Source organism: Ostrea edulis, chromosome 9 (assembly GCF_947568905.1).
Source record: "Ostrea edulis chromosome 9, xbOstEdul1.1, whole genome shotgun sequence".
In the NCBI taxonomy this organism is placed as follows: domain Eukaryota; kingdom Metazoa; phylum Mollusca; class Bivalvia; order Ostreida; family Ostreidae; genus Ostrea; species Ostrea edulis.
The window spans coordinates 75,491,874-75,517,020 of record NC_079172.1 but is presented as its reverse complement, the minus strand read 5'-3'; the positions used below and the strand labels follow the sequence as shown (position 1 = coordinate 75,517,020).

The 25,147-nt window shown below is 35.4% G+C and overlaps 2 protein-coding genes across 2 annotated transcripts; one reads left to right on the top strand and one right to left on the bottom strand.

Annotated features, from left to right (window-relative positions):
- Nucleotides 1–16,513: 16,513 nt before the first annotated feature.
- LOC125659141 (uncharacterized) lies at nt 16,514–20,260 on the bottom strand. Its single transcript, XM_048890696.2, has 3 exons — nt 19,641–20,260; nt 19,343–19,416; nt 16,514–18,964 (listed from the first exon to the last, which is right to left on the bottom strand). The coding sequence occupies exons 1-3, from the start codon at nt 19,956–19,958 to the stop codon at nt 17,968–17,970; spliced, it is 1,389 nt and encodes a 462-aa protein (XP_048746653.2). The 5' UTR covers nt 19,959–20,260; the 3' UTR covers nt 16,514–17,967.
- Nucleotides 20,261–22,774: 2,514 nt separating this feature from the next.
- On the top strand, nt 22,775–23,768 carry LOC125658845 (P2X purinoceptor 7-like). The gene is made up of 2 exons (XM_048890272.2): nt 22,775–23,008; nt 23,106–23,768. Exons 1-2 carry the CDS (start codon nt 22,799–22,801, stop codon nt 23,367–23,369), a joined length of 474 nt encoding a protein of 157 aa, XP_048746229.1. The 5' UTR covers nt 22,775–22,798; the 3' UTR covers nt 23,370–23,768.
- Nucleotides 23,769–25,147: the final 1,379 nt, after the last annotated feature.

Below are 25,147 nucleotides of genomic sequence, written 5' to 3'. Positions count from 1 at the left end.
ACTATCTATTTTGTATTGCTTATAGGAATTATGAGATTGATCACTGTTCGTTATCTTCACCTTGCATGCATATACCAGTATCTGGACAATTCACAATTGTAAAAGCATTACTGTTGAATAGTAATGACATCGATATAGAACAGTGAACTATGATTGTGTAAAGAATATAATACTGTTGCAATGTGAGATTTTGAGTTAATAATACAGACTGATGCCTGATCAGGGTTAAATAAATTGCAATGCAGGGTTTCCATCGCTATTTTCGGTATCAAAGAAAAGGTTATAATGAGATGGACATGTAAACACTCCAAACCTGTATAAAACAAGATGTGTTTGTGAAACACAAAATGCCCCTGATAATGGCCAATTCCGAAGATGGCCAAAGTCACAAAGACAAATATCTTGGTACCAGTAGAAATATATTGTCACAAGAAATGCTCAAGTTAAGACCAATGTCAATCTTTTTAAAAGTAGGTCAAATGTCAAGGTCAAAAGGTTTAGTACAAACGGAAAAGTCTTGTCACAAGGAATACTCATGTGAAATATCAAAGCTCTATCAGTTACTGTTCAAAAGTTATTAGCAAGGTTAAAGTTTTCAAAAGGTAGGTCAAACTCCAAGGTCAAGGTCACAGGGTAAAAAATGTTGGTACCCACAAAAAGGTCTTGTCATAAGGAATACTCATGTGAAATATTAAAGCTCTATCACTTACTGTTCAAAAGTTATTAGCAAGGTTAAAGTTTTCAAAAAGTAGGTCAAACTCCAAGGTCAAGGTCACAGGATAAAAAATGTTTGTACCCACAAAAAGGTCTTGTCACAAGAAATACTCATGTGAAATATCAAAGCTCTATCACTTACTATTCAAAAGTTATTAGCAAGGTTAAAGTTTCAGACAGAATTACAGAATGATAGACAGGACAAAAACAATATGCCCCCCCCCCCCCCCCCCCGATCTTCGATCTTGGGGGCATAGAAATAGTTTCTAAACTACTAGAACTGTAAATATGTACATGTAAATTGTAAACATTTTAACAAATTATTTACATAATTTCAAATTTTTTGACACACATTAGGACTAGAAGTTTCCTATGCAATGAAAGATATATACATGTGATAGTCAATCATAAATATACAAGTTCACAAGGCAGACATCTTTTTTTTAAATAATATAATATAAAGAGCTGTAAATTATATAATTTCAAAATATTAAGCATCAAAGATGCGTATAGCCGAGTTGCAGTTTGGAAAATTATGCACGCTTGCATTCACGAAGTAAAAACATGCACGTATTTTTTATAGTTTATAAGTATCAAGCTTTGAATAGCCGCAATAGGTATTTAGTGTGATAATGACCTTGACCTTTGGATTTCAAAAGCAACATGAATCTTGAATGTCATCAGGATTTGAAGTCTGATAAACATACACCAGCAAGTACATGTATAAAAGTTAGAGGCAAGCTCAAATCTACAGTATATAGTGAAAAAGAGACTTTAACCTGAAAATTAATAAGAAAAACGTCCACGCAAAAAAAACTCGCCTTGTTGGCTTGCATTAAAACTACGTATAGCATATTCTCGGTTTCTTCCGTAAAAAAGGCCGGATGTAAACAAAGTAAGAATATTTGCTCATGGAAACAACAATCGTTTCTGTTTGAAAGATAATTCAAATTCATCTAATAAATCAATGAAAAATAAAAAGATTGTTTTTTTTCTTCAAAATATTGATCTTATATTTTTTGAATCTGTGTACACACGTAGATTCAATTCGTGTGTTTTCGGCACGGCTTCCGTTTTGAGGCCTCGACTGACAGTAAACTAACGTGACCCCGTCTAAAAATGACTACATAGGAGACATATTTCAAGCCCTATAAAATCTGTAAAATCCAGGGGCTTCGCCCCCCCCCCCCGACCCCCCATCAAGACACACTGCCTCATAAAGTTGCCCCCCCTAACAGCTATTCCTGGATCCGCCCCTGTTTGGCATCCACTTCACTATCCTTGATAGATTATTTGTCAGAGTTCCGGGAGTTATCCCTCTTTGCATCTATTCTTTTTGAAGCCAAGTACTTTTTCTGCTGTTTTAACGTACACCGTCTTGGTGTTTTCCCATTCAGCATTTTAAAGCATTTTCATTATCCAAAGGGGGGGGGGGGGGCTTCAAGCCTGTTCCTTAGTTCCAGTTGGAATTGCTAAAGCGGATCTTTGTTTATAGATGTCCAGTTTCTTAGTTTGTTGGCTTGTAAGGTTCTTTCTCAGCTTTGATTTCATGGCTGCTAGGCACTACAAGGTAAGAATCTGAGTTGATGTCTGCTCCGCGATAAACTCTAACGTCTTTCAGGGATTTCCTTCAAATTTCTGACTACTGATAAATAATTCTCATAATCAGTTTTGTTTGAGTTTCACATATGTGACAGACTAAATTGAAATTATGTTTCCCTATAACAAACGAGATTATTTCTGGTATTTAGTACCGTATATTATGTGATTTATGTATAAATGCAATTCTTGCGGGTAAGGAAAATATTTTTTTTGCCTCATTCATGTGCATCTTTGAGTAAGGAATGTTTTTAGTCAAATTCTTTAATCTATACCAAGTTTTAATTATCGATCTCACAATCATTATGTAGAGGAAACCTTTCCAATTCAAATAGTACTGCAAAAGGACTCGGTAGTTTGGGGCCAAACTCGGCCCCGTGTCCAAATTAAATGATATTCCTTAAAACATTTTTGTTATACAATCCTTTCTTATTTTAGGCTTTTAAAAAGAGAGTCCACTTGTATTTAAAACGTTACATATAGGTGTCCAATAAGTTTAAGAAAGGGCAAATACTGTCTATTATTAAAAATAATGGACAGTAAAATTTGTCAACTTATTGGACAGTGCCAGGTAAACCCAATAACTTATTAATTAGGCGTCTACAGATAAGCTTAAAATAAGAGAAAGACAATACATTTGTCAAATAGAAACATATATATTTTAATTTCAAATTCCCTAAATCAGCACAGATACAGGAAAATCACTGAAACATTTAAACGAATTTTTTATTAGCATAATTCTCTGCTCCAACTTTAAGGTTAACAATTTTTTTGAATTTCATCGGCCATTATCATATCGCATCAAAACTTAAATTTGAAAGCCATATTTCATTGCTGTGCTTGAATTTCGCTGAATCCAGGCACATTCCGAAACAATCTTTTACTTGAAATTCTTTTATCATTTTCGCTTCCATTAATTAATGATTTCACTTCATTTCACGAGATGGGCATCTTGGGTTCTTTCGGCTGGAGTTAATTATTTCTTTATCCAATATGTTCGGAAATAATGCTCTTCAGATCAAAATTTGGCCCCATAGCTTACTCGCCCTTCATATTCACAATTTATCACTCGTTAGGACAGTATTCACAGTACTTTAATTAGCATAATTCAATTTTGATTGTGCAATGAAAATGCTCTCCCTATCAGAGGGAGGCGTTTAGATATGACTCAGTAAACTAGCTTGAGTGAATGAAAGGTGAAGATAACGAACAGTGATCAATCTCATAACTCATATAAGCAATACAAAATAGATAGTTGGGCAAACACGGACCCCCTTGACACATCAGAGGTGGGGTCAGGTGCCTAGGAAGAGTAAGCATCTCATATCGACCGGTTACAGCCGCTGTGAGCCCTATATCTTGATCAGGTGAACGGAGTTATCCGTAGTAAAATCGGTGTGCCAAGAACGGTCTAACAATCGGTACGAAACACATCAGACAACATCTGACCCAATGATAGGTTGAATATAAAACACCTGCTGTACAAGACACCCTTGAGTGAACAAAAGAGACATACTTTTACACAAGACTGGTTATATTGTCAGACTATTGAAGTTTTACGAAGAGGCTTACTTTTACAATCGACGGCTGACTTAAAGCTGACATGAATTAATAAATACGTACACCTTTCTCACCTTATCCGCCATATTTCTCTCAGGTAGCCAAATTTACTCTACCCGTATATACCCCAAATGTTATTGTCACACCTGAGTGATTTTTCTAGGTGGACTTGACCAGTGCACATCTCCGATAGTAATATATAGGGAATGCGAAACAAATAAAATCACATTTTAAAACATTACGCTTTGCTCAAAATTACAAAATATTTATTGTATACCAATGCAACATTCCGAAAGTTTGGATAATTTAGGAAAAAAATGCCAAAAAAAAAAGAAGCTTTTCTTGCATACTTGCAAGTGCATGCAAGTATTTGCAGTTTCTTATGAAATAAATGCAGATAAATCATTTGCCAATTACATACTGATAGAATGGAATAAGCAAAGAGCATAAAATATATTATTTATATCAATTCTTGCAAAATACAGGTCCATGCCATATGCATAATATGTAATGCACATGGTATATTCGCCACAAAAAAAACCGTATCAAATACGGACGTCTATTCAACAGGTATCGGAGATGTGCACTTACCGAAAATATTAGATTCTCTTTATTCTGATAAATCCACGAAACAAAATGATAAACTCCATTTGTATCTCATTAGAACTTTACAACACGTTGTCATTCCATTATACAGACTGCGACACACTTCACCCGTACCAAATAGGGTGTCTTTAATCAGGGGAGATGTCAGAGTCGAAAATTTGTCCTGTATTGAATGCTTGTCTGGTCGAGGTTTTGCAGTTTATAGAAATCAGGAATCTAATCATATACACTGACCATCTGGTTGGATATATTGCTGCTCAATTCAAAATTTATCGATTATCATATACAAATTTGGATATACAAATAAGGGAATAATGATCGAAAATATACATCTGTTTAAAAATGCGGGTATTACATTTGCAATCCATAATGAACAGTTGATTACACAAAGACACATATAAAAGGAAATGTATAAACGAAAATATAGTTTTATTGTTTCTTTGGGAACCACATAATTATTTACGGTCTCTGTATGTCCATATTCATTGATTGAACAGGAGAGAGAGAGAGAGAGAGAGAGAGAGAGAGAGAGAGAGAGACGGTCCTACTTCGATGTACAATATTTCATTTCACAGAAGGAAAGAAAATTGATCATTGATATACTGGTAAGCTTACAAGCATTAAAAAAATCCAGCTATTTAAAAAATTGTTATTGACAATATATTAAAAACTTACAGGAGTTGATGCTTATAATTGAATTCATTACAAATTTTAAAAAAAAAAATATCAGTTTAAACTGTGCATGTAGAAAATACTGACTTTGTATGTTAGAATAACGGGAAAAAAAGTAAATTGTCAAAAAAGTGGGGAGAGCAGACTAACCCAGCCCCCCTGCCCACCCCAACCCCCTGTATACGTGCCTGAAACAACATATCAATTCGTGTTGAAAGAAAGGTGCATATCTGCATTTCATTAAATTCCAAAGGAGCTCGAATTTATGTGTTCCCCTATTAATTATTTTGTATGCAAGATTCGTTCCCGAATTTAGAATCATGCTTTCAGTCAGAGCAGAAATGAATTCATTTTGAAGTACATCTAGTTTGAATGCAAATGTGGGGTTCCTTCTTTTAATTTCATCAGACTCATTAGAACCCCCTCTCCCAAACTATGCAGCTTTGTTTTTATTGATATCTAAATCGGCATATGAATCCGGATACAAATTATATAATGTTTTTTCGTGATCATATAGATATCGATACTAGAAAATGTTTATACTCCTGCCTTTTGCATATCCTACTAACTCATTACACTAGATTGACGCTGTATCATATCAAATAAAACCTCAACACGAATTTTACTGATTTATGAATATTAACATATTATTGAATACATTTGGATATGAAATTTCGACGTACAGCGGTATGTCTATTTTCAGAATATATCCATTGCGCCAGATCTACGAAATGAAAATAATCATTATGGCATGTTACAGAAACGTTAAAACACACATATGCTATAGTCCTGCAATGCATGCATGCGATTTTTCTGAATACATGTATTTATGTATTCGTGAATGAAGTTCCTACGCTTAAAACTATCTTGGCCTTTATGCATTTTGTTTTGTGATTTTGGTTTACCATTCCTTACACTGTGTAAATGAAGGAAAACTTTGTAAAGGGTGCAATTCTACACCATACAATTAGTATGCATGCATGTGTTGAAAAGCAAAATGTACATGTAATAACCAGACCTGTATCGTAATTTTTCATGGGGGGGGGGGGGGTACAACAGAAAGAAAAAATTGGAAAATTGGATTTTTCAAAATTTCTTGCCATTCAAAAATAATAATTAAAAAAGATGAACGAAAACAGCAATAAAATAAAACAAAAAACCCAAACAAACCAAGATGTTTTATCTGATGTTCAAAGTCCTAATGTGGGGATGAAGGGTTAAAAGAGTCTTTTACTTTGACTGCCTCAATAATTCCCCCCTACTCTTCATTTTCTTCCATCGTTGGGGGTGGGATGGGGTGGTTAGAGTCCTCTACTATGAGTGCCTCATAATATCTTCATTTTCATAATTGGTGGTGGTGTGTGTCTTCTGCTATTATATCAGAACTTTCAAGCTGGGGTCAAGTTTTTTCTTGGGGGGGGGGGGGGGGTTGTCACCCAATATATTTTTACCTGCATTACAAAATAACGGCCTCTCACTTCTGTCGGCGCGGGTTCGAAACCCGCTCGCGCCGGTGAGTGAGAAAGTTTCCCAGTTTACTTTTGGAAGGTCGGTGGTCTCTTCCCAGGTACATTGTATCTGGTTTCTCTCTTCCACCAACAAAAACTGGGCGCCACCAGATAACTGAAAAATTGTTGAGTGTGGCGGAAAACATAAAAAAAAAATAACAAAAAAATGGATATTGTTATCAAAGGTGGGGGACAGACACTCTTGTCCCCTCCCCTTGATTCTATGTACCTTTGTACTTGACCTTTGCCTGTTGCCCAATCCTGTTGAGTTTCTCAATAAAATATGTTTAAATAAAAAAAATTCTATGTGCTTGATAAACTACGCATATGATAAACTCAATTATTACATTTTGCATTACTACAACTTGCGTCGAGTTCAACGCAGAATGTAATAAAGCAAAAATGGCATAGATATATAAGATCTATTGAGCGCCGAATTATCATAAAATAAAGTAATTGAAAATAACATTGTTTAAAGATATGTTTAATTTTTAATTATTGCGTGCTTTAAATGAATCAAATAAATCTGTATTATCAATTAATGAGAGTTATTGTTCTCTTATATTGAATTAACGATATCATTTGTCTTAATAAGATCGCGATTATTACAAGATCATCGTTTGAACTCCTCTCTCTCTCTCTCATCTCATACACTCGTGCAGTGTTGTTGTATATGCAAATTATTTATGCACAAACAATTTATGTACCTAAATGATTTCCTGATTTATAAAACTGCAATACTCTGACAAGTAAATAATACGGTATAAGGATTCATGCACAATACAGGGTAAATATTCTACTCTGATACTTCCCCTGATTGAAGATAGCTGATCGGCACGGGCTAAGTGTGTCGCAGTCTGTACAATGGACAATGCTGTTTACTGTTGGAATGAGTGTATCGTTTTGTTTCATGGATTATGCTAATAAAGGGAGTTTTACTACTACTTTGAGTATTTTCGACAAGTGTACACGTACATCTTCGGTCCTTTACAGATATTACGAGTAGACCCAGGTAAATAGTCATCCGCATTCGGTGCTTTTTCATGACGAGCATACATGACCATGTCTTCTTTATACGTACAGTAGCATTTATGTATTTGCATTTTGCTTGAAGTAAGTGTGAATGGTATATATTTTATATCCTTTGCTTATTCCATTTCATCAATAGATCTAGATAATAGATGAAATATTTCTCCGCGTTTTTGTATAGTTTTGACATGTTTATTGCAAATGTACACACATTCACGTAAAGAAAAGGCATTCTATATTTATTTATCCAAAGCTTTTAGAATGATTTACTACTGTACGATATGTTTATTGTAATTTTGAGCGCTGCATGGTGTTTCAAAACGTGATTTCATTTCTTCTTGATGTCCTATAAATTAGTATCGGAGATGTACGTGTTACCTGTCGAAGCACCCGAACAGGTAAATCAAAGACACTGATGTGAAGTGAAGCGTAGCAAAACTCGTCCCCTTATATACCATGCGAACCCTGATATATATAACAATAGAATATCCAACTAATATGGCGGATTAGCAAAGAAATATGGCGGACATATAGAATTATACTATATTTATTAATTCATGTCAGCTTTAAGTTACAATTTAAAGGGATCAACTCCAAGTACAGAAATTGGACAAAATAAATATACAGACTGCTTCAGCATAAACACCAAAAAACCGACAATTATGTTTATTAATAAAGTATTGAAAACTCTTTAACAACTCTTGTGGCGGGTTAGAATAGGTCATCAGTACCCCCTTGTTTGTCGGAAGAGGCGACTAAATGGGGCTCAGGCCCGTAGGCAGGATTTTTCAAGGGGGGGGGGGGTTACATAGACTCGCAACGCGAGTCTATCACCTCGCACCGCGAGGTGCCACTACGGCAGGGGGTCTGGGGTATTTGGTGCAAAATCCTGCAATCTAGCAATTTCCTGGCACTTAATTTGAATTTTGGAATCATGCCTTTTTTACTATGAATTTTCTAGATCAAAGAGCGGTTAAAATTATCAGAATTGTTCGATTGAAAAGACTTTGGGCAAAACATCGACTTTAATAGGATAGTTCTCGGAAAATCCCGACTTTAATAGTCACAATTCAAACAAAATGCCGAATTTAATAATGCTTAGTAGTTTTCAAGGGGGGGGGGTTCGTACGAACCCCACGAACCCCCCCCCCCCCCCCTGGCTACGGGTGTGGGGCTGTCCTTCGGATGCGACCGCAAAAACTGAGGCCCCGTGTTACAGCAGGTGTGGGACGATAAACGCCGAGCATAGGCCTAAATTTGCAGCCCTTCATCGGCAATGGTGACATCTCCTCGAATTCCTTGTTCAAAATGAAGTTTAAAAAACTGTTTTTTAAATCAGTTTTTTAAATCCGAAATGAAAAATAATGCAAGAAGACGTACATTTTTTGTTCCAAAATAAATGGAATCCGTTGTTGAGCAAAAGGGTCACGTGCGCTTTGTATATGTAATTCTCATGAATATTTGTATGATACGACGTCACTGGTGTTGATGTAAACAAACTGAACAGCTGATTTGCGATGAAAATGCCTCTAAAACTGAAAGTTGTTGTTGGGTTTTTTATTTGTGCTGATGTAAGAGAGCTGATTCACTAGGATTATCTGTTTTGGTAAATTTGGACGGCAAAATCTGTGGCAGCTGTGACAACGGGAAATTTGGATTAAGAAAGGATTCGTCATATTCAAGCGACGGATTTGTATGGAGATGTTCTAACAAAACCTGCAACAACCAAATTTCCATCAGGACTGGTAGCTGGTTTGAAAAGCACAAAAGCACAAATTAACGCTGGAAAAAGTTCTGTTAATGACATATTTCTGGGTATTCAAAGCTAATAAGTTTCGTGAGACACGAACTTGAAATTGCAAGTCAAACTGTTGTTGATTAGTATAATTATTCCAAAGAAGTGTGAACCTGCATATTTTAGAGAAGAATTCAGAAAAAATAGGAGGAGTGGGAATTTTTTTTTGAAATTGACGAAATTTGGTAAAAGAAACACAAGGAACGGAAAGTTGACGGTGTCTGGGTTTATGGTGGCATTGAAAGCGAGACGAAAAGGTGCTTTTTTACAACAGTAGTAGATCGAACACGAGAAACTCTGCTTGATATAATAAAAACCAAGATACAGCCCGGTACAACTAGAATTATAAACTTTGTAGATCCCGATACAGGGGCACACACTAATACTATAGAATCTACTTTGCGTGCATTAAAAAAGTCATTACCGGTCAGCGGCATCGTTAAATCTCTGTACGATACTTATTTTAGTCAGTACTGCATCTGAAAAAAATATCTTACAGACTGCCAAGATCCATTCCTTAAATTTCTAGAACTCATTAAATCTGTATATGACCCCTCGATACTCGTACCCAACCTCACTTCGGAACCCTTGATTGCCAAACAACGACTAGTTCTTCAACCCCTCGATCTGATTAATGCAAACAACAGCTTATAGATGATTTTATGTTGTAAGGTAAGACAATTTTAACTACATTTGACTTGTCGGTGGCTGCCGCTCCCAAGCCCCTGCTTAGTATACGCAAACGCCGTTGGGCTTTTATTTTTATCGCACGATTTTCATTGCTCAGCATCCGAGGCGAAAATGCAAATGGCGGCGTGTTTACATTCCGCTTAGCAACGGCAAGGGAAATAACTGTTCATGCACAGTCGCGCACAGGCACCTGGGGCCCGTTTTACAAAACAACTTGCGACAATGGTCACTATGATAATTTTGATCCCACACTAAACTAAAACCCTGTCCTTGGATCATGAAATTTACAATTTTGGTAAAGGGCACCTGTTCTTATTAAATATCTATAATCAGAATTTAGTATCAATAGCATTACCACCGCTGCGGTGGTCCAGAGGTAAAGTGTTCGCTCTGTATGCGGGCGGTCGGGGTTCGAATCCCGGCCGCGACAGACCTAGTTCGTTAAACAGGTAGTGACAGTTCCATCACCAAACTCTCGGCATCAGGTGTGAATGTCACGGGTCCTCGGATATGGCCTTTAAAACGGATGTCCCGTGTCACAGTAGGTGTGGCACGCTAAAGAACCCTCACTGCTCAATGGCCGTAAGTTCAATTGCTGCTCTGAACAAGCGTGGCTCCTGGTACACAGTCAACAAACAGACAATGACCACGTGACGAATATGTTACATTTGATTGGATGAAATACAACAAGTAAGGAGAAGGGTAAAATTAGATCAAAAACAGCCATTACTCCACCCAGACATAACAACAGGTCAGGGTAAAGTGAGAGACAAATACCTCGCACGTCACATGAAAGTTATTATTTACAATAATCACTGATTTATGATCCTTAGCTCAAAAGCACTAGCCAAGTGGACTGCACTCGTTTTTTGCCCAAAGCAGGCAACACAGAACTAGTTTGAGAATAGAAAATGTCATTTATTTAGTAAATGACGAAAAGTATATACAGTACAGGGGGGTAATTAAAACCAAGTAAAATTTAAGATCATATGGTGCAAATGACTAGATGACCCCCTGTTACATACATCTATGAAATTGACATTGAGAAAGAGAAGATATATACACAAAATAAAAACATCCGATAGGAGGTCTAACAAGATGACCCCCTATTGCATACACATATGTAAAAAGACTAGCATAAAAATATTGCCTGCCCACAAAAAAGGGTGGGTAGCAACAAGAAATCAAGGCCATGAATCCAAGGCAAAATGAATTGGATTAACCCCACCCAAAGGCCACTTGGCAAATAGATAGATAAAATCCCACATAAGAGGGGGCATGGAAACCAAGGCATATATATGATTTTACAAGTGACAAACAAAAAGAACAAAAAACTGTACACACATAAGGTATTGATATCAAGTAATCTGCGTGCACTTGACATAGCAATAAGTGAAGAAGTGCCAGCAAGGTCAACCCTGTAGACAATAGAAATTACAGACACACAGTTCTGGTTATGCAAAAATAAACATCAGACAACTTCTGAACTGTTATGAAAAGAAAATGAAGTGCGGAAGCCAGAACCATAATGTATGCAAAACATAACAATGGTTTTTTGTTTTGTTTTTGAACAGAAATGACAGCAGATAACTTCTGACCTGTCATTAAATATTTGCCTAATTAAAAAGAAGCAGGAAATTGAAACATATCTGAAAATTGCAGTTCTTTCTATGAAAATGCTAATAACCTTAGCAAAAAACCATAAGATTCGAAGCTTGTGTAGGAGTTCTAATATGAAAAAAAAAAACGTAACAGAAGTGACTCGCAATAAATATGCAAAATTTACAACATGTAAATGTAGCTAAATGAGAATCCCAAACTAGGCACTGAAAAGTTACAAAAGTAATTTTCAAACGGTAATGTTCAAACCGCTGTTAGAAATAATGAAGAGGCATCTCACCAAAAAACTAAATGCATCTTTTTTATATGAAAAGATCGTTCAGCGAAAACAAAATGTGGGGACAGGGAACAACGACAGTGCATCCATGCCCCTCCCCCTTCTTCATCATTAGTACGTTCGGAAATACATGTAGCATATGCATGTCATTGTCAATTGTTTGTTTGAAGTACAAAGAAATTGAAAACACAATTACTTTTCGTTATATGTAGCGTGCTGTGGACCGCAAACCATTTCACATTCATGCTTGACACAATGGCAATGTTTATCTAACACTTGTTCTAAACATATGTATTTCAGTATACAGCCCTCGTAAAATTCCACGCGGTGTTTTGAATACTTGAAACCGGGGTATTGTCTTCCATAATATAATATAATATAATATAATGTTGTACCTTTTATCTTTTCCTTGTCCCAAGACTATTATTTTTAGTCTCATTTTTGAAACTAAATCACGAAATCAAATTTGATTGTGTTAACGATGATTCTGAAGAATATCTTGGTCGTTTAGAAATAATAAAGTAAGCTTAAGTTACACCGTTGCATCATCTAAATTTCTGCATGACCGACTTACATATATGATCGGGGAAGGTGTAAGCAGTTACGCAATATCATCCTTCTGAGACACTGATCTCTGTCCTTCGCTGTCAAAGCATAATCGTGCACAAATTCTTTCTCGTTCACAATGGACGCGGATCAGTTAATTTTTTACTGTGTTGCACACATTTTTGATGCGTCGGACAAAAATTTTACTGAGTCGGAACAGTAGCCAAAACACACGTGGAAAACCCTCCTGATTCGTGTATAGCTTTATGACGTGGCTTCTAATTATAGACTGCACCATGCAAATTGATTTTCCTGGCCTCTAAGCGCCATGCGAATGTAACAATGCAAAGGCACCCTAGCTAAAACGGTTTCATATACATATTCTTATTCAATTTTAGATTTTGAATCACTTTAATTATTACAGACGCAAATTGAAATGGGAATTTTAACTGAAGAATGACCTGCATCTGTGTCTCACTTTCCCCAAGAATGAGGACAAAAATATCACCCTTTTTATACATATTTTATTCACTGTTCAACAAACTGTATTTCCGGGGGAAAAAATGCAACTGCAGATATGAATGTTATCCCCGTGCTAGATCGGTTGCAAAATTACGACTACTTTAAACACGACTTGACTACAGCGATGCATAAATTCGCCTATAGGTGGCGATAAACCGGAAACATGATGACGAAAGCAAAATCCAACTGCTTAAGCTACGCTTAGCGCTTAAAAATTTGTAAACAACAGGGGGTCCCCGTTTCCGGACACATTTTCCAAGTAATTACAGCGTTACCTAAGGAATTTTGACGAGCGGCAGGTCGGGGAGATGTCATACTACAAGTCTCTTCAACTCAAAACCCATCTCATCTCTTTTATTTGACACAATCTTGCGTGCATTGATCGGACAGGGCTTCGTCTCTTCCACTGGCAGCCAAAAAGGAGGTCACAGAGTACGAATTTGTTGTACGCGCCGTGTGATTGGTTCGCAAAGACATTGCTAGTCTGGCGCATGCCTGACCCAATTTCCGCTACGCTACATTTGTGCCACTCTTAAGCTGTATGATGATTGTTGAAAGCAAAGAAATCTCAAATTTGTGATTATTGTTAATCTTGAAAACCATCATCATGTATTTAAGTACAGTGAGCAATCTTTGTCTGTCTGGTGTTTTGCACACATCAATGAACTCGATGAATAATAGGCCTAACTCCATAACAACAATTCCATAATCATATTTCCCATCACTAGGTAACTGTACATCAACATTGTTGAAAAAAGGTATAAGGAAAGTCATTCCATTTGGTAAAGTAATTTGTTGCATTACGAGAGGAATTGCACAGCTGCTATCTGAATTGTTGCAGAATATATATTTGTCCAAAAAATCTTCAAAATTGACATGTACATTTTCATCTGCGTCAATGCTGAAGTTGTTTGATTTATGGGGTATCGGTAACTTCTTTCATACCAAAATAGTCCAACATGGCTTTCAGTAAATAGCCCCGAACAAAGCTCACCATAAAGTCTTTGTCGTCGTCATAATGATTTTTTTACATCCATATGTACACATGATCTTTTTAGACGCACTTTCGCAGAATTTAAGGTCCCTTTTTCCAAGCTTGCTTCATTCATTAACACTTTATACATTAATGTTAGGAAATTCATGGCAGTATGAAAAAGTTAAAATGTTATTGGATAAAGATTTTCAAATCTGTCTTTAGAGCGTAAGCAGCCGACTCTGAGACCTTTTGCCCCAGAGAACCTTTCCCAGGTCAATTGATCACCTCCTATTTGAACAGACTTTATTTCCACTCCTGACATGTCTTTGATCTGATCAACAATTTCTCCATAGTTGTCTAATATTTGTACAACATCAGAATAACTTTGTTCGTTTAATGGTAGAACTGGTAAAACTAGAGTTTTGTTTTTGTACCTCACAACTTCTGGATATTCTGGGGCAATGATATTCTTAACACTATGCTTTAACTTCTTGAAAGCTGGAAAGAATTCAATAACTATCTTTGAAAGATGATTTGCATAGCATTTCTTTTTCAAACTTTTGTCATCTTCTGTTGGAATGAAAGCATCATTTGTCAGATCTCGAACATTTCCTTGTGAGGAATCGGATAAATGCTCAAACTTGTTGCCTTGTGTAATAGCAAGGGACCCAAACCAATGAAAGAATTGTTTGTCATTTTCTGTTGATCTTTTAAACTTTTTCCCAACTTGGAAATTAACATTATCCCCTATCAGGCGATATACATGTCCAGTTTTCACTTCAGATACGATACAATTCAGGTAATCACTCCCAATTATCTCTAGTAGATTTGTCAGTGTGCTATAACTTGTTGTAACTCCAAGTGGTGAGAGTCTGTCAAACACCTGTCAATTAAAATTTGTAAAGCAAATCTAAGTCTTTTTGCAAAACACTATGCCCTTACCAGTGACTATTCCGTCTTTTCATAAACCAGAGTTATCGTTCGCAACTGAGTTGTCTTTTCCTTAGAGCAGGTATACATCACTTCCGATCAAATGTAAATAGTTACAGTGCGGGAAATAATTTAAACATGAATTTATCGTCTGACACAACACTAGAAGATATTTTGAATTACAAAAAAGAAAAAATCAAGACTTATTTAAAATCTGAAAACCTAAAGGTCAGTGGATTAAAACATGAATTAGCAAGAAGGGCTTTTGAACACAATCAGTTGGACCTATGTCAAACTGTTGAGAACGTGAAGGACACACCCACCATTAAAACTACCAGCGACACGATCGTAATACCGTCAATTACAGAACTAACAGATGGCTGGTTCAGTGATTTTTCGGACACAATTAACCCGCCAGTCACTCAAAACGATATCGAGAATTATCTTGTTAAGAATAGTAATAGAACGTGTGATAGTCAGAAAATGGCATGTTTCCGACAATACATACAAGGACACAAGCTCTGTAAAGAAAAATACATACACAAAATAATGGTCAATAAAATAACAGATGATCATCCTTTGTGTTACGTGCGTTCCAAATGTCACGCATCCATGAAACAAGAAATCTACACACAGTGGGTCGTTCTTTCAAAGCAGGAACCTATGACGATTCGTACAGCCAGCTGCACATGTCCTGCGGGGTAGGCCTAGTTATAAATTAACATGAAACAGGCACGTAATATCCTTTTTCCAAGGGGTAGGCCTAGTATGAAAAATCTTGACAGTGGTAATTTAAGTGCTATTCCACGTAAGAATCATGCAAAATTGAATTTCCGCGGCACATCCAATGTTACGAAATTGAGCCAAACTTTTAGAAAAACAAATCAGTTGGGTGTATAATATATGACAATCTGTTTATTTTAATTTTTTGGCACCCAGCATATTTCTAAAAAAAAAAAACCAATATTATACAACATTTATCTTCCCCATTCACTCCTTCCATCCCTTGTCAGAAGGGGGGGGTCATCCCCCCTCCGTGATACTATGTGCCTGTTATGAATGAATAGTTACACAATTTGTATGTATGTATATATATATATATATATATATATATATATATGCGAGAATGTAAATTCTATGATTTAAATTATGACAAGTACACTTAGTAAATTGACCTACGAATTAGCAGTTTAATCATCGTAAATAAAACCAAATTTTGCAATTCACAAAATACTCTATTTTAGTCTTGGAGAGGGGTGCACCCACATCGCTGGTCTGTTGTTCTGTTTAGAAGAAATGCATGAGAACCACAGTAATCAGCCATGTACATCAAAGCCATGTGTCTGGAATAGACCCTCAAAGAGAACCAAAGAATGGAAAACAATAGATCAAATGAACTTCAAAAAATATAAACAAGACCCCAATCTAAATCGCAACAGAGTTGAAATGAAAACAAATGATCGCATGTCATTTTGTGAAAGTTTATGCAGTAGATTACAAAACAAAAACGCCGTTATTCATCATCTCATTAACAATTCACACGATAACAATATTGAAATTAGTGATGATCTGAATGTAGGGCAAGAGGAAGAAGTAGAAACTTCAGAAATGATTAGTTATGAATCAGACAAATTTATCAATATACAAGCATGTCTTCAACAAGCTGCTACTTCAGATACTAGTCAAATGATGGTTTCAAGTGAAATCTGCGATGAGATTGAAATAAGAACGAGGGATCAATCTGACAACATGTTGTGGTTTGACGCACGTAAAGGCAGACTAACTGCATCAATGTTCCATGATGTGCTAAAACGAAAAGAAAGCACAAATCCTGATAAGTTAGTTGAAAAGGTTATTGGTGAGAATAGGGATAAGGTAAGCACAGCAGCCATTAAATGGGGATTAAAACATGAAAATATTGCAAAGAAGCGATATCAAGCCCATATGCGCCTACATCACAAACAGAAAATATCTGTTAGAAGTAGTGGCTTGCATGTGCTTCAGCCATTTATGGTTATTGGTGCGAGCCCCGATGGTAAAGTGCAGAAACAAACCAATGCATATTTGGTTGAAATCAAATGTCCGTTTAAATGGAGAAATAATACTATACTTGAAGCTTGTAAGGCAAAAGATTTTTGCTGCTATCTTGATGCAAACAACAAAATCCAACTGAAACAAAATCACAGGTATTACACCCAAATTCAGGGACAAATGGGTGTATGCCAGTACAAATTGTGTCACCTTGTACTGTATACATTGCAGGATTTAATTGTGGTAGAAATCCCATTCAATGAGGATTTTTGGGATTCACTTTTTAAAAAGTTGAAATCATTCTACATGAAATTTGTTATGCCATGTTTGAAATCAAATTAAATTGCAATGTTGAAAATAAAGAGGACAAGAAAAGGTGTGTATCATTTATGATAATATTTAATTGACTGTTGACAGTGATATTATAATCTTGAAGATCATGGTGAAATTAATATGACAATCTGATTGAAATACAGATCTCTCAAATATCGCACAATACAGCAAATGTAATGTACTATTTACGGAATAATAATTGGAATGCAAAGGAAGCAATGCATATTGTATGATATATAATAATACAATAAAGACTTACAAATATCAAATGAATCCATTTAAAACAATTAACCAAATAATAAATAACTACTTGACAAAACTGCTCAATTCAAACAGAATCTCAAATATGCAAATATTTTCTATGCTATGAATTTCTTATTTCATACAGACATTTTTCTTTCACATATAAAACAAGTGTTGAAATAGTTTAATACATGAAGGCATGTTCTAATATGGGTCTTAATAAGAGCACAATATTAAATCTAAGCATTCCTATGCAAATGATTGTAACCCTAGTGATGCATGACACCACACACATTTGTAATTACAATATATTGATTCACTGATTAACAAGTGGCGGCAAAACATTGGTGAGTGCTGCACATACAAAAAATATTTCATTTGCAATAGGAGCAAGAGATAGTGGATTAACGCCTTGTAATAATCTGAAGTTTTTTATTTGCTCCATTTTTCTTTCCACGTGGATTCTCGCTGAAGCGATGCGTCTGGTATTTTCAACTTCTTCTTTTGTGAACTGGTTTTTTGTTTTAAATGGTGGACAGTACAGTTTTGCGCCTTTTTTCTCAAGATCAGCTTTTATGTGAATGAATCCTTTATCCGCCATAACTGCATCTCCAGGTTGTATATGTTCTAGCAAACCACAATGTCTAGTAATATACACATCAGATGTCGAACCGCCCCACAATTTTGAAACTAAACAAACTGCTCCTGTCATTGAGACCCCAATCAATGATTTGAAGGTATTGCGAGATTTGTAGTTTGAATAAGTCAGGCTCTTGTTTTCCAATGATGACGGTGTCTGGATAATTACCTCTGTGCAATCTAATACAATACGTGTGTCAGAAAAATTTTTGAAACAAGTAGGAATTCTCTGTTGCAAATGTTTAAGTTCTGGTAAAAACACAGTAGAAGAGAGACACTGTTTCATGAAGATTATCCACCTAGAAAATATCCTAGACACTGTTGAACTAGATAACTTGAATCTGTATGCAAGATCTTTAACAAGAAGACCTAAACGTAGCCTCATCATAACTAACAGAAATTGATCTACAAGTCTCAGTTTCATACGCTGATCATACTCCATATCATCCATACCAAATTCACACAATGTTTCAAAAAGTGCTTTAAATGTATCGAAATCTGGAAAACCAGTATAAAACTGTACTTTGTCGTCCGGAATGTCTTCTACGGAAATTTCTGGTCGTATAACATGTATGGACTGATCCCGCATTGTTGTCTCTGTCTGTGTAGAAGCCGTAGTAGACGATTCCTCACAGTTCACCTCATTCTCACCAACCTCCGACTGAACAGAATACCTTTAAAACAGTGAAATACTTATAAATCAACAGATATTATATTCATCAAAGTTCGTACTAATAACAAACTTGTGCATGGCAACTTGCAAAAATATTGAGCCAATACATTCAAGTGATACTTACAAATGACAATACATTTTACATTAATAATAATAGGCCAAGTTCACTTACAATTATATAATGTTTATTTTTATATATATTGTAAAAATTCATAAACTTGAAAGCTGAAACCAGTAATAAAAATTATTATGACATTAAGCCACATATTGATCATTTTGATTAGCCAGACACAAATCATGTGAAAGTATAGATTGATCTAAACCTTTTGATCATCATATGATGTGAATAACAATAACATTAATTGTTAATAATTCTTACTGGTGATCCATTACAATTGGTAAGGTACACGTGCTAAACACCAGGTCTTCAGATACGGCTTCTGCACCAACATCCTTCAAATAATGTAAATAGTGATACATACATTCTATATGTTTGTGTAAATGACATTATGCCTTGTCAGGCTTGTTATTGTCAGATACTGAGATAGACATTTAAATCAGTAAATTATAAATCATTCACATTTTATCAATCTACAAGTATCAGACTTCCGAAAACATTTTCTTAGAGTTTATCATAATGGATTATAAAGTAACATCGGGGTTAAATAGCAGCCTACTTCAAGTTCAGTTTCCATTTCTGTGCCAAGTGTGCTGTTCTTTGTACTTCGTTGTTTGTGTGTTTTTTCTGTCCTTTGAGGGAGAAACAGTGTTGGGACCTCATGCTTCCACGTACGTCCATCCCCATCTGGAAAATGGTCAGAGCAGACGTAGGTATAATGACCCCCCTTGTAATTCGATCTACTTATGGCCCGAATCCAAGCACTCCTCAGCGACTGTTTTTTAGGAAGATGGTGTAGTTTTACAGCTTTGCCGAACTTTCCTATAACGCCAGTAGTATTGTGACATCCTTTAATGGCACAGTAATCTTTACCCATTATCCAAACAAACAAAAAACAACAACAAACCACTCTCTCAGTCTTGATCGTGACGAACAACTTAAATACGTTTACATCCAAAATGGCCGTGTACCTGCTCTAAGGAAAAGACAACTCTGTTGCGAACGATAACTCTGGTTTATGAAAAGACGGAATATCACAATTTACAATTTTCTTAAATATTAACACCCTCACTTAATAAATAAGAAATACAAGTTAAGGTAACTATATACTTGCATATTTATTTAATAAAAGTATAGAAAGTGTATCTATTACCATTTATTAGAGTTAAAACTAATAAATTGTCCGGGGAAAAAAAAATATATATATATATAGGCCTCTTTTAAGATGTGACTTAAATAAACAGAATCAAATAACAACATCTTAAAATTGTTATTTTTCTTAAAGAACATTTTTCTTATAAAACTCTACCACAAGATAATTAAATTTTTCATTATCTTTATGTACAAAAGCACTCACATGTAAACAGCAACAGAAACTTGGAAAATGGAAACTGAAATTAAATCAAACACAAACTAATAACTTGAACATGTTGAAAACATAAGCATGCATATTTACAATGAATTTCAAAATATTGAAATTCTAGAATGTTGATCCCCTGAAATAAATTCTTCAATGAAAAGGTACATATTGTGGGTAGTTGAAAATCTGATGTAATGGAGTAATTAAAACACAGAACAGTTTTGTTAAAGGACCACCTGTTCTTTCTAAAGATCTATTTAGTTTCAGTTTAGTATCAATAGCACTAAAGAAGATATTATTTAAATGTTTTACACATAAACACTATTTGTAACAAGTTTGGCCCCCACCCTGGAGTCAGAACCCCTACGCCGGGGATCATGAAATTTACAATTTTGGTAGAGACCTTCCTGCTCTACATCACCATGTATTTAGTTTTTCTTACACGTGTGCCGTTCTTGAGAAGAAGATTTCTGAAAATTTGTCAATTTTGGGCAGTTCTTTTGAATCAGTCCCTTTAACGTGTTTACACTTACAGGATCTCTTCATGATCAAACGTGCTATAGTAACTTTAAAAACAATATGAAAATATGAATTTCTTTCGAAGACAATTCACATTTGATGATTAACACAAGGGCTTAGATCCAGGATTCAATCAATAGTGTTCTTCCCTTTTTGTATATATAATATTCATGAATGAAAACCTGTGCACAATACATCTAATTTCTCATATTCATTGAATAAATTATTTATAAACCTATCTGAAAACATGTACTCATGTATGAAGTATTAAAGAGACACTACAGCTCATTTTCCACGTTTTCATAGTTTTTTTTTTTTTTACACTCATCGATAAAATGGTAGAAATCATATCAATGCTGAAAATTTGAGCAATGTAAATTCATTAATAAGCTCTAGACAGCCGTTTAAAGATCGTCCGGAATTCAAAGGTTTCTTACTACTGACTCGGACTTTTAAATTCATGTTTACACCACGTGACTTTGTTCGAATGACAGCATGTCGGCAGACCGAACAGCGGAGTTGCAGGTAAGAATGAACAATAAGTGCAGAAAAAAATGTAATGAGAATAGAATGTTATACAAAACAAAATCAATTGACGTAATAATAGCGAAATCTTATGGATTTCCTACTTGCTTGAGCTGAATATACGTTTTGTCATGTATTTAAATGTGTAGTGCATATAGTGAGGTCCCACGACGGGGAATGAATTGGGACATCTACGCGGGAAATTTTCACGAAATATCGTCTCTGTACAGGTGCTAAGAATCTTAGATCAGTTAATGTTTACAAGAAAGAATCGCTAATAAATATGCTAATTGGTTGTTGTTTTTATAAATATAGAAATCTACATTTTTATAATGTTGTTTTAATCAATCGGAAGGCCGTGCTTAGATGAAGATTTTTATCCTCAGAATAATATATTACTGCGTCTCAAAATTAATTCCATAATTTTTTTGTATTCTACTAGTTATCAGATAGTAGCACTGGGAGTGAATTGGACGCCTCTTCAAGTCCGCGGAGGGAGGTAGACGAGAGTAAAAGGGGCCGTGGACGTGGTAGGCCACGTAGAACCAGAGGAGGTAGAGGACGACCCAGATCGCGACAGATTGGCGCAGTACGGCCTAGGGCCAGTAGGGGACAATCCGTTCGAGGAAGGCGACAAAGAGCTCGACAGTTGTGCACTACTGATGCCGAAGTTGCTCTAGAAGAGAGGAGGAGGAATATCGAGGTAGCCATATAAATGCATATATAATAAATATTGGTTTTAGATGCACTTTTACTTTACATTAAGTGTTCAATCTTGATGGGACGTAAAACAACCAAGTGTTCAATGCACATATTGCCACACACACATGGCAATTGCAGCCATATTGAAAAATTTTGGATGAACCGGGAATCAAATCCAGAAATCTTGCCTTACTAGTCGAGTGCTCTAACTATTGAGCTGTGATGATATTCATGGTCCATTTAGCCCTAATTACTATCCTACATACATGTTAAACCTTAATTCAAATATTGTATATTATGAAAAGAATTGTATTTCTAAATACAGTGCTCCCTCGATATATTACCCATTACAATGCTGGAGTCCAAATAACGTTTTGGTATTAAATTTCTTTTCACTGCTCAGTGAATTGTCATTAATGATGAATTTGCTATATTGCCACCCCTGCTTTATTGCCCAAATTCGTCTTTAACAAAAGTTGGCAATTTATCGAGGGAACACTGCAATACCTTCCATTGAATTTATAATTGACCACAGTAACATCAATATTCATTTCCACTTATATTTTTTTCCTACAATTTAGAGGAGAGTAAATGGCCTATCAGTAGAGGAAATGAGAGCAACATTACAAAGAGTTGTAAGAGAAAATCCCGAGTACCTTTTCACCATCTTGGAGGCATCACAACAGCCCGGAGGGAGTGGATATTCTCCACCTGAAGAGCAGTCATCTTGGTGTATATGTACTTTCTGCAGAGAAATGCCTGCACAGAGAGAAAGGCTGTGTTGCCAGAGAAACCAAGATGGCTGCATCTCAAGACTTCCTGTAAGTTTCTGTCTGGTTTATTATCCATACGCTATCATCAGGTTACAAAAAGTTTTCTCTTTTGATAAAGTCTTGTATAAATGTATCTTTATTGCAGGATTTTGATATCCTCATCTTGAATGAGGCTGTTCTTGCCTTGGCTAGGCTCTACAGACAAGACATTTTAGCCCAACCAGATGATGGAGACAGAAATAAAGCCAATCGACACACTGCCTACCGCCAATTCGTGCTCTGGCATCATGGGAGACTTGGGACAGGGGACCGGAGAGTATTACCAAGCTGCTGCATATGGAGGATAAGGGACAAGTTCCCAGATCAGTTTGGACAATACACAGGATTCAAGGATGACCCATTGCAATGAAAATAAAATGTCCTTTCCTTTCAATTAATCCACTTTTAGATTTTTTATTACTATATTTTTTACTGCCAGACGTGTTAATGTCACTGGCAATTGCAGCAACTAAGTCATTATTTGACAGTATCAGTTATATCATTTACAATTAAAGTTTTCTCCATAGTTTCACTTTTATTTCATCATAAATTGGGAAATACATGGGCCAACTATTGTTTTAAAATGCCACAATCCAAGTACAGGTATATCAGAGATGCAACATTGCATATTGATTAACACAGAAAAGTCATTAATATGGTTCGTAATATATTCATAATTTATTCAAGATTAAACACTGGTCCAGCTAAGTAAATATGGAAGGAACTGCCTTCAAATGACCATGTTTCCATCTAAGCAAATATGGAAGGAACGTTACATTAAGAAGTGATATTGGTCGCCAATTTGTAATAGGTATAATGCCTTGTTTCTGTGTTACAGACAGTTCTCCCACATTAAATCCAAAGTTTATTGACCTAATTAAAAAACATCCAAGATCTTTCCAAAAAAATTTGAAAAATTCTGCTGTGAATCCGTCACTTCCAGGACTTTTATCATTAGACATATGTTTAAGTGCTAAAAGGGCTTCTTCATTGTTTATATATCCCTCTAATGTTTTTGACATGTTGTCATCAAGTATTCTAACATCATTTTTATCAATAATGGTATCAATGTTTACATCTTGTAATTTATTATCATAACTAGAATAAAGATTTTTGTAGAATTTCTCAATTTCTGCTAAAATATCTGTCTGTGAAGAAATAGTATTACCATTGCTGAGCACAAGTTTGTTTACAGTTTTATTTATATAATTTCTTTTTTCTAGGCTGAGGAAATATTTCGTTGGTTTTTCTCCCTGCTCAATCCATTTAAGTTTTGTTCTGACAAAAAGGCCCTTAATATAGTCTTTTCTGAGTTCCTCTAAACTTTTTTGAGCAGCATTTAATTTTTGTACAATTTCTGTGGAGTCATCATTGTTCCTTAGTAATTCTAAATGCTTTATTTCTTCTTCAATTGAATGTATTTTTTCGTTTTTTAATTTCTTTTTTATGGAACAATAACGAATAGTAGTACCTCTTATGCTCAGCAAGAGTTGTTAAAAAAACAACTGATCATCTATGAGTAGTTGTAATTCATCGTTCTTGATCATATGTATGTAAGCAGGATTATATGGCAAGACGGCATATTGTTCTTTGACCTTATGTATAATACTTTTGATATTGTTTACATAGGTCTGATCCTTGAGTAGTGAACTATTAAACTTCCAGAAGCCTTTACCCTTTTCAAATTTAGTTAACTTAATTTCCATATGAACCATCGAATGGTCAGATTTATATCCTGGATTGATATCAATTTTGTCTAGCAAAGCCATTAATTCATTTGATACTAAGAAAAAAATCAAGTCTAGCCTTTTTGATAGGATTAGTTTTAAACCATGTGTATCTTTTCCTTTGTTCATATTTCACTCTCCAAGGATCCTTCAAACAGTGTATATCCTTCATACTCAAAACTTTTTCTCTTGCCTTTTTGTTATTAACATTATTGTAGTTAAAGTAATCTAAATTTACATCTTGAACAAGATTAAAGTCTCCGGCCATAATAATGAATTCACCTTGAAAGTTTGAGATCATGTCTGATATAGATTGAAAGAAATGTGGATCATCATTGTTTGGCCCATATACATTTACTAATAAGATATACTTTTTAAAAATGTTAATCTCTAAAACAAGTAAATTACCCTCTTTATCTTT

Excerpts from the sequence above, each read along its gene's own strand:
- LOC125659141 (XM_048890696.2), bottom strand. The coding sequence starts at position 19,958 with ATGGGTAAAGATTACTGTGCCATTAAAGGATGTCACAATACTACTGGC. Across the intron at positions 19,417-19,640 it reads AAATGGAAACTGAACTTGAA|GATGTTGGTGCAGAAGCCGT; the intron begins GTAGGCTGCTAT and ends CATTATTTGAAG. Across the intron at positions 18,965-19,342 it reads CCAATTGTAATGGATCACCA|GTATTCTGTTCAGTCGGAGG; the intron begins GTAAGAATTATT and ends ACTGTTTTAAAG.
- LOC125658845 (XM_048890272.2), top strand. The coding sequence starts at position 22,799 with ATGAGAGCAACATTACAAAGAGTTGTAAGAGAAAATCCCGAGTACCTT. Across the intron at positions 23,009-23,105 it reads GCTGCATCTCAAGACTTCCT|GATTTTGATATCCTCATCTT; the intron begins GTAAGTTTCTGT and ends TCTTTATTGCAG.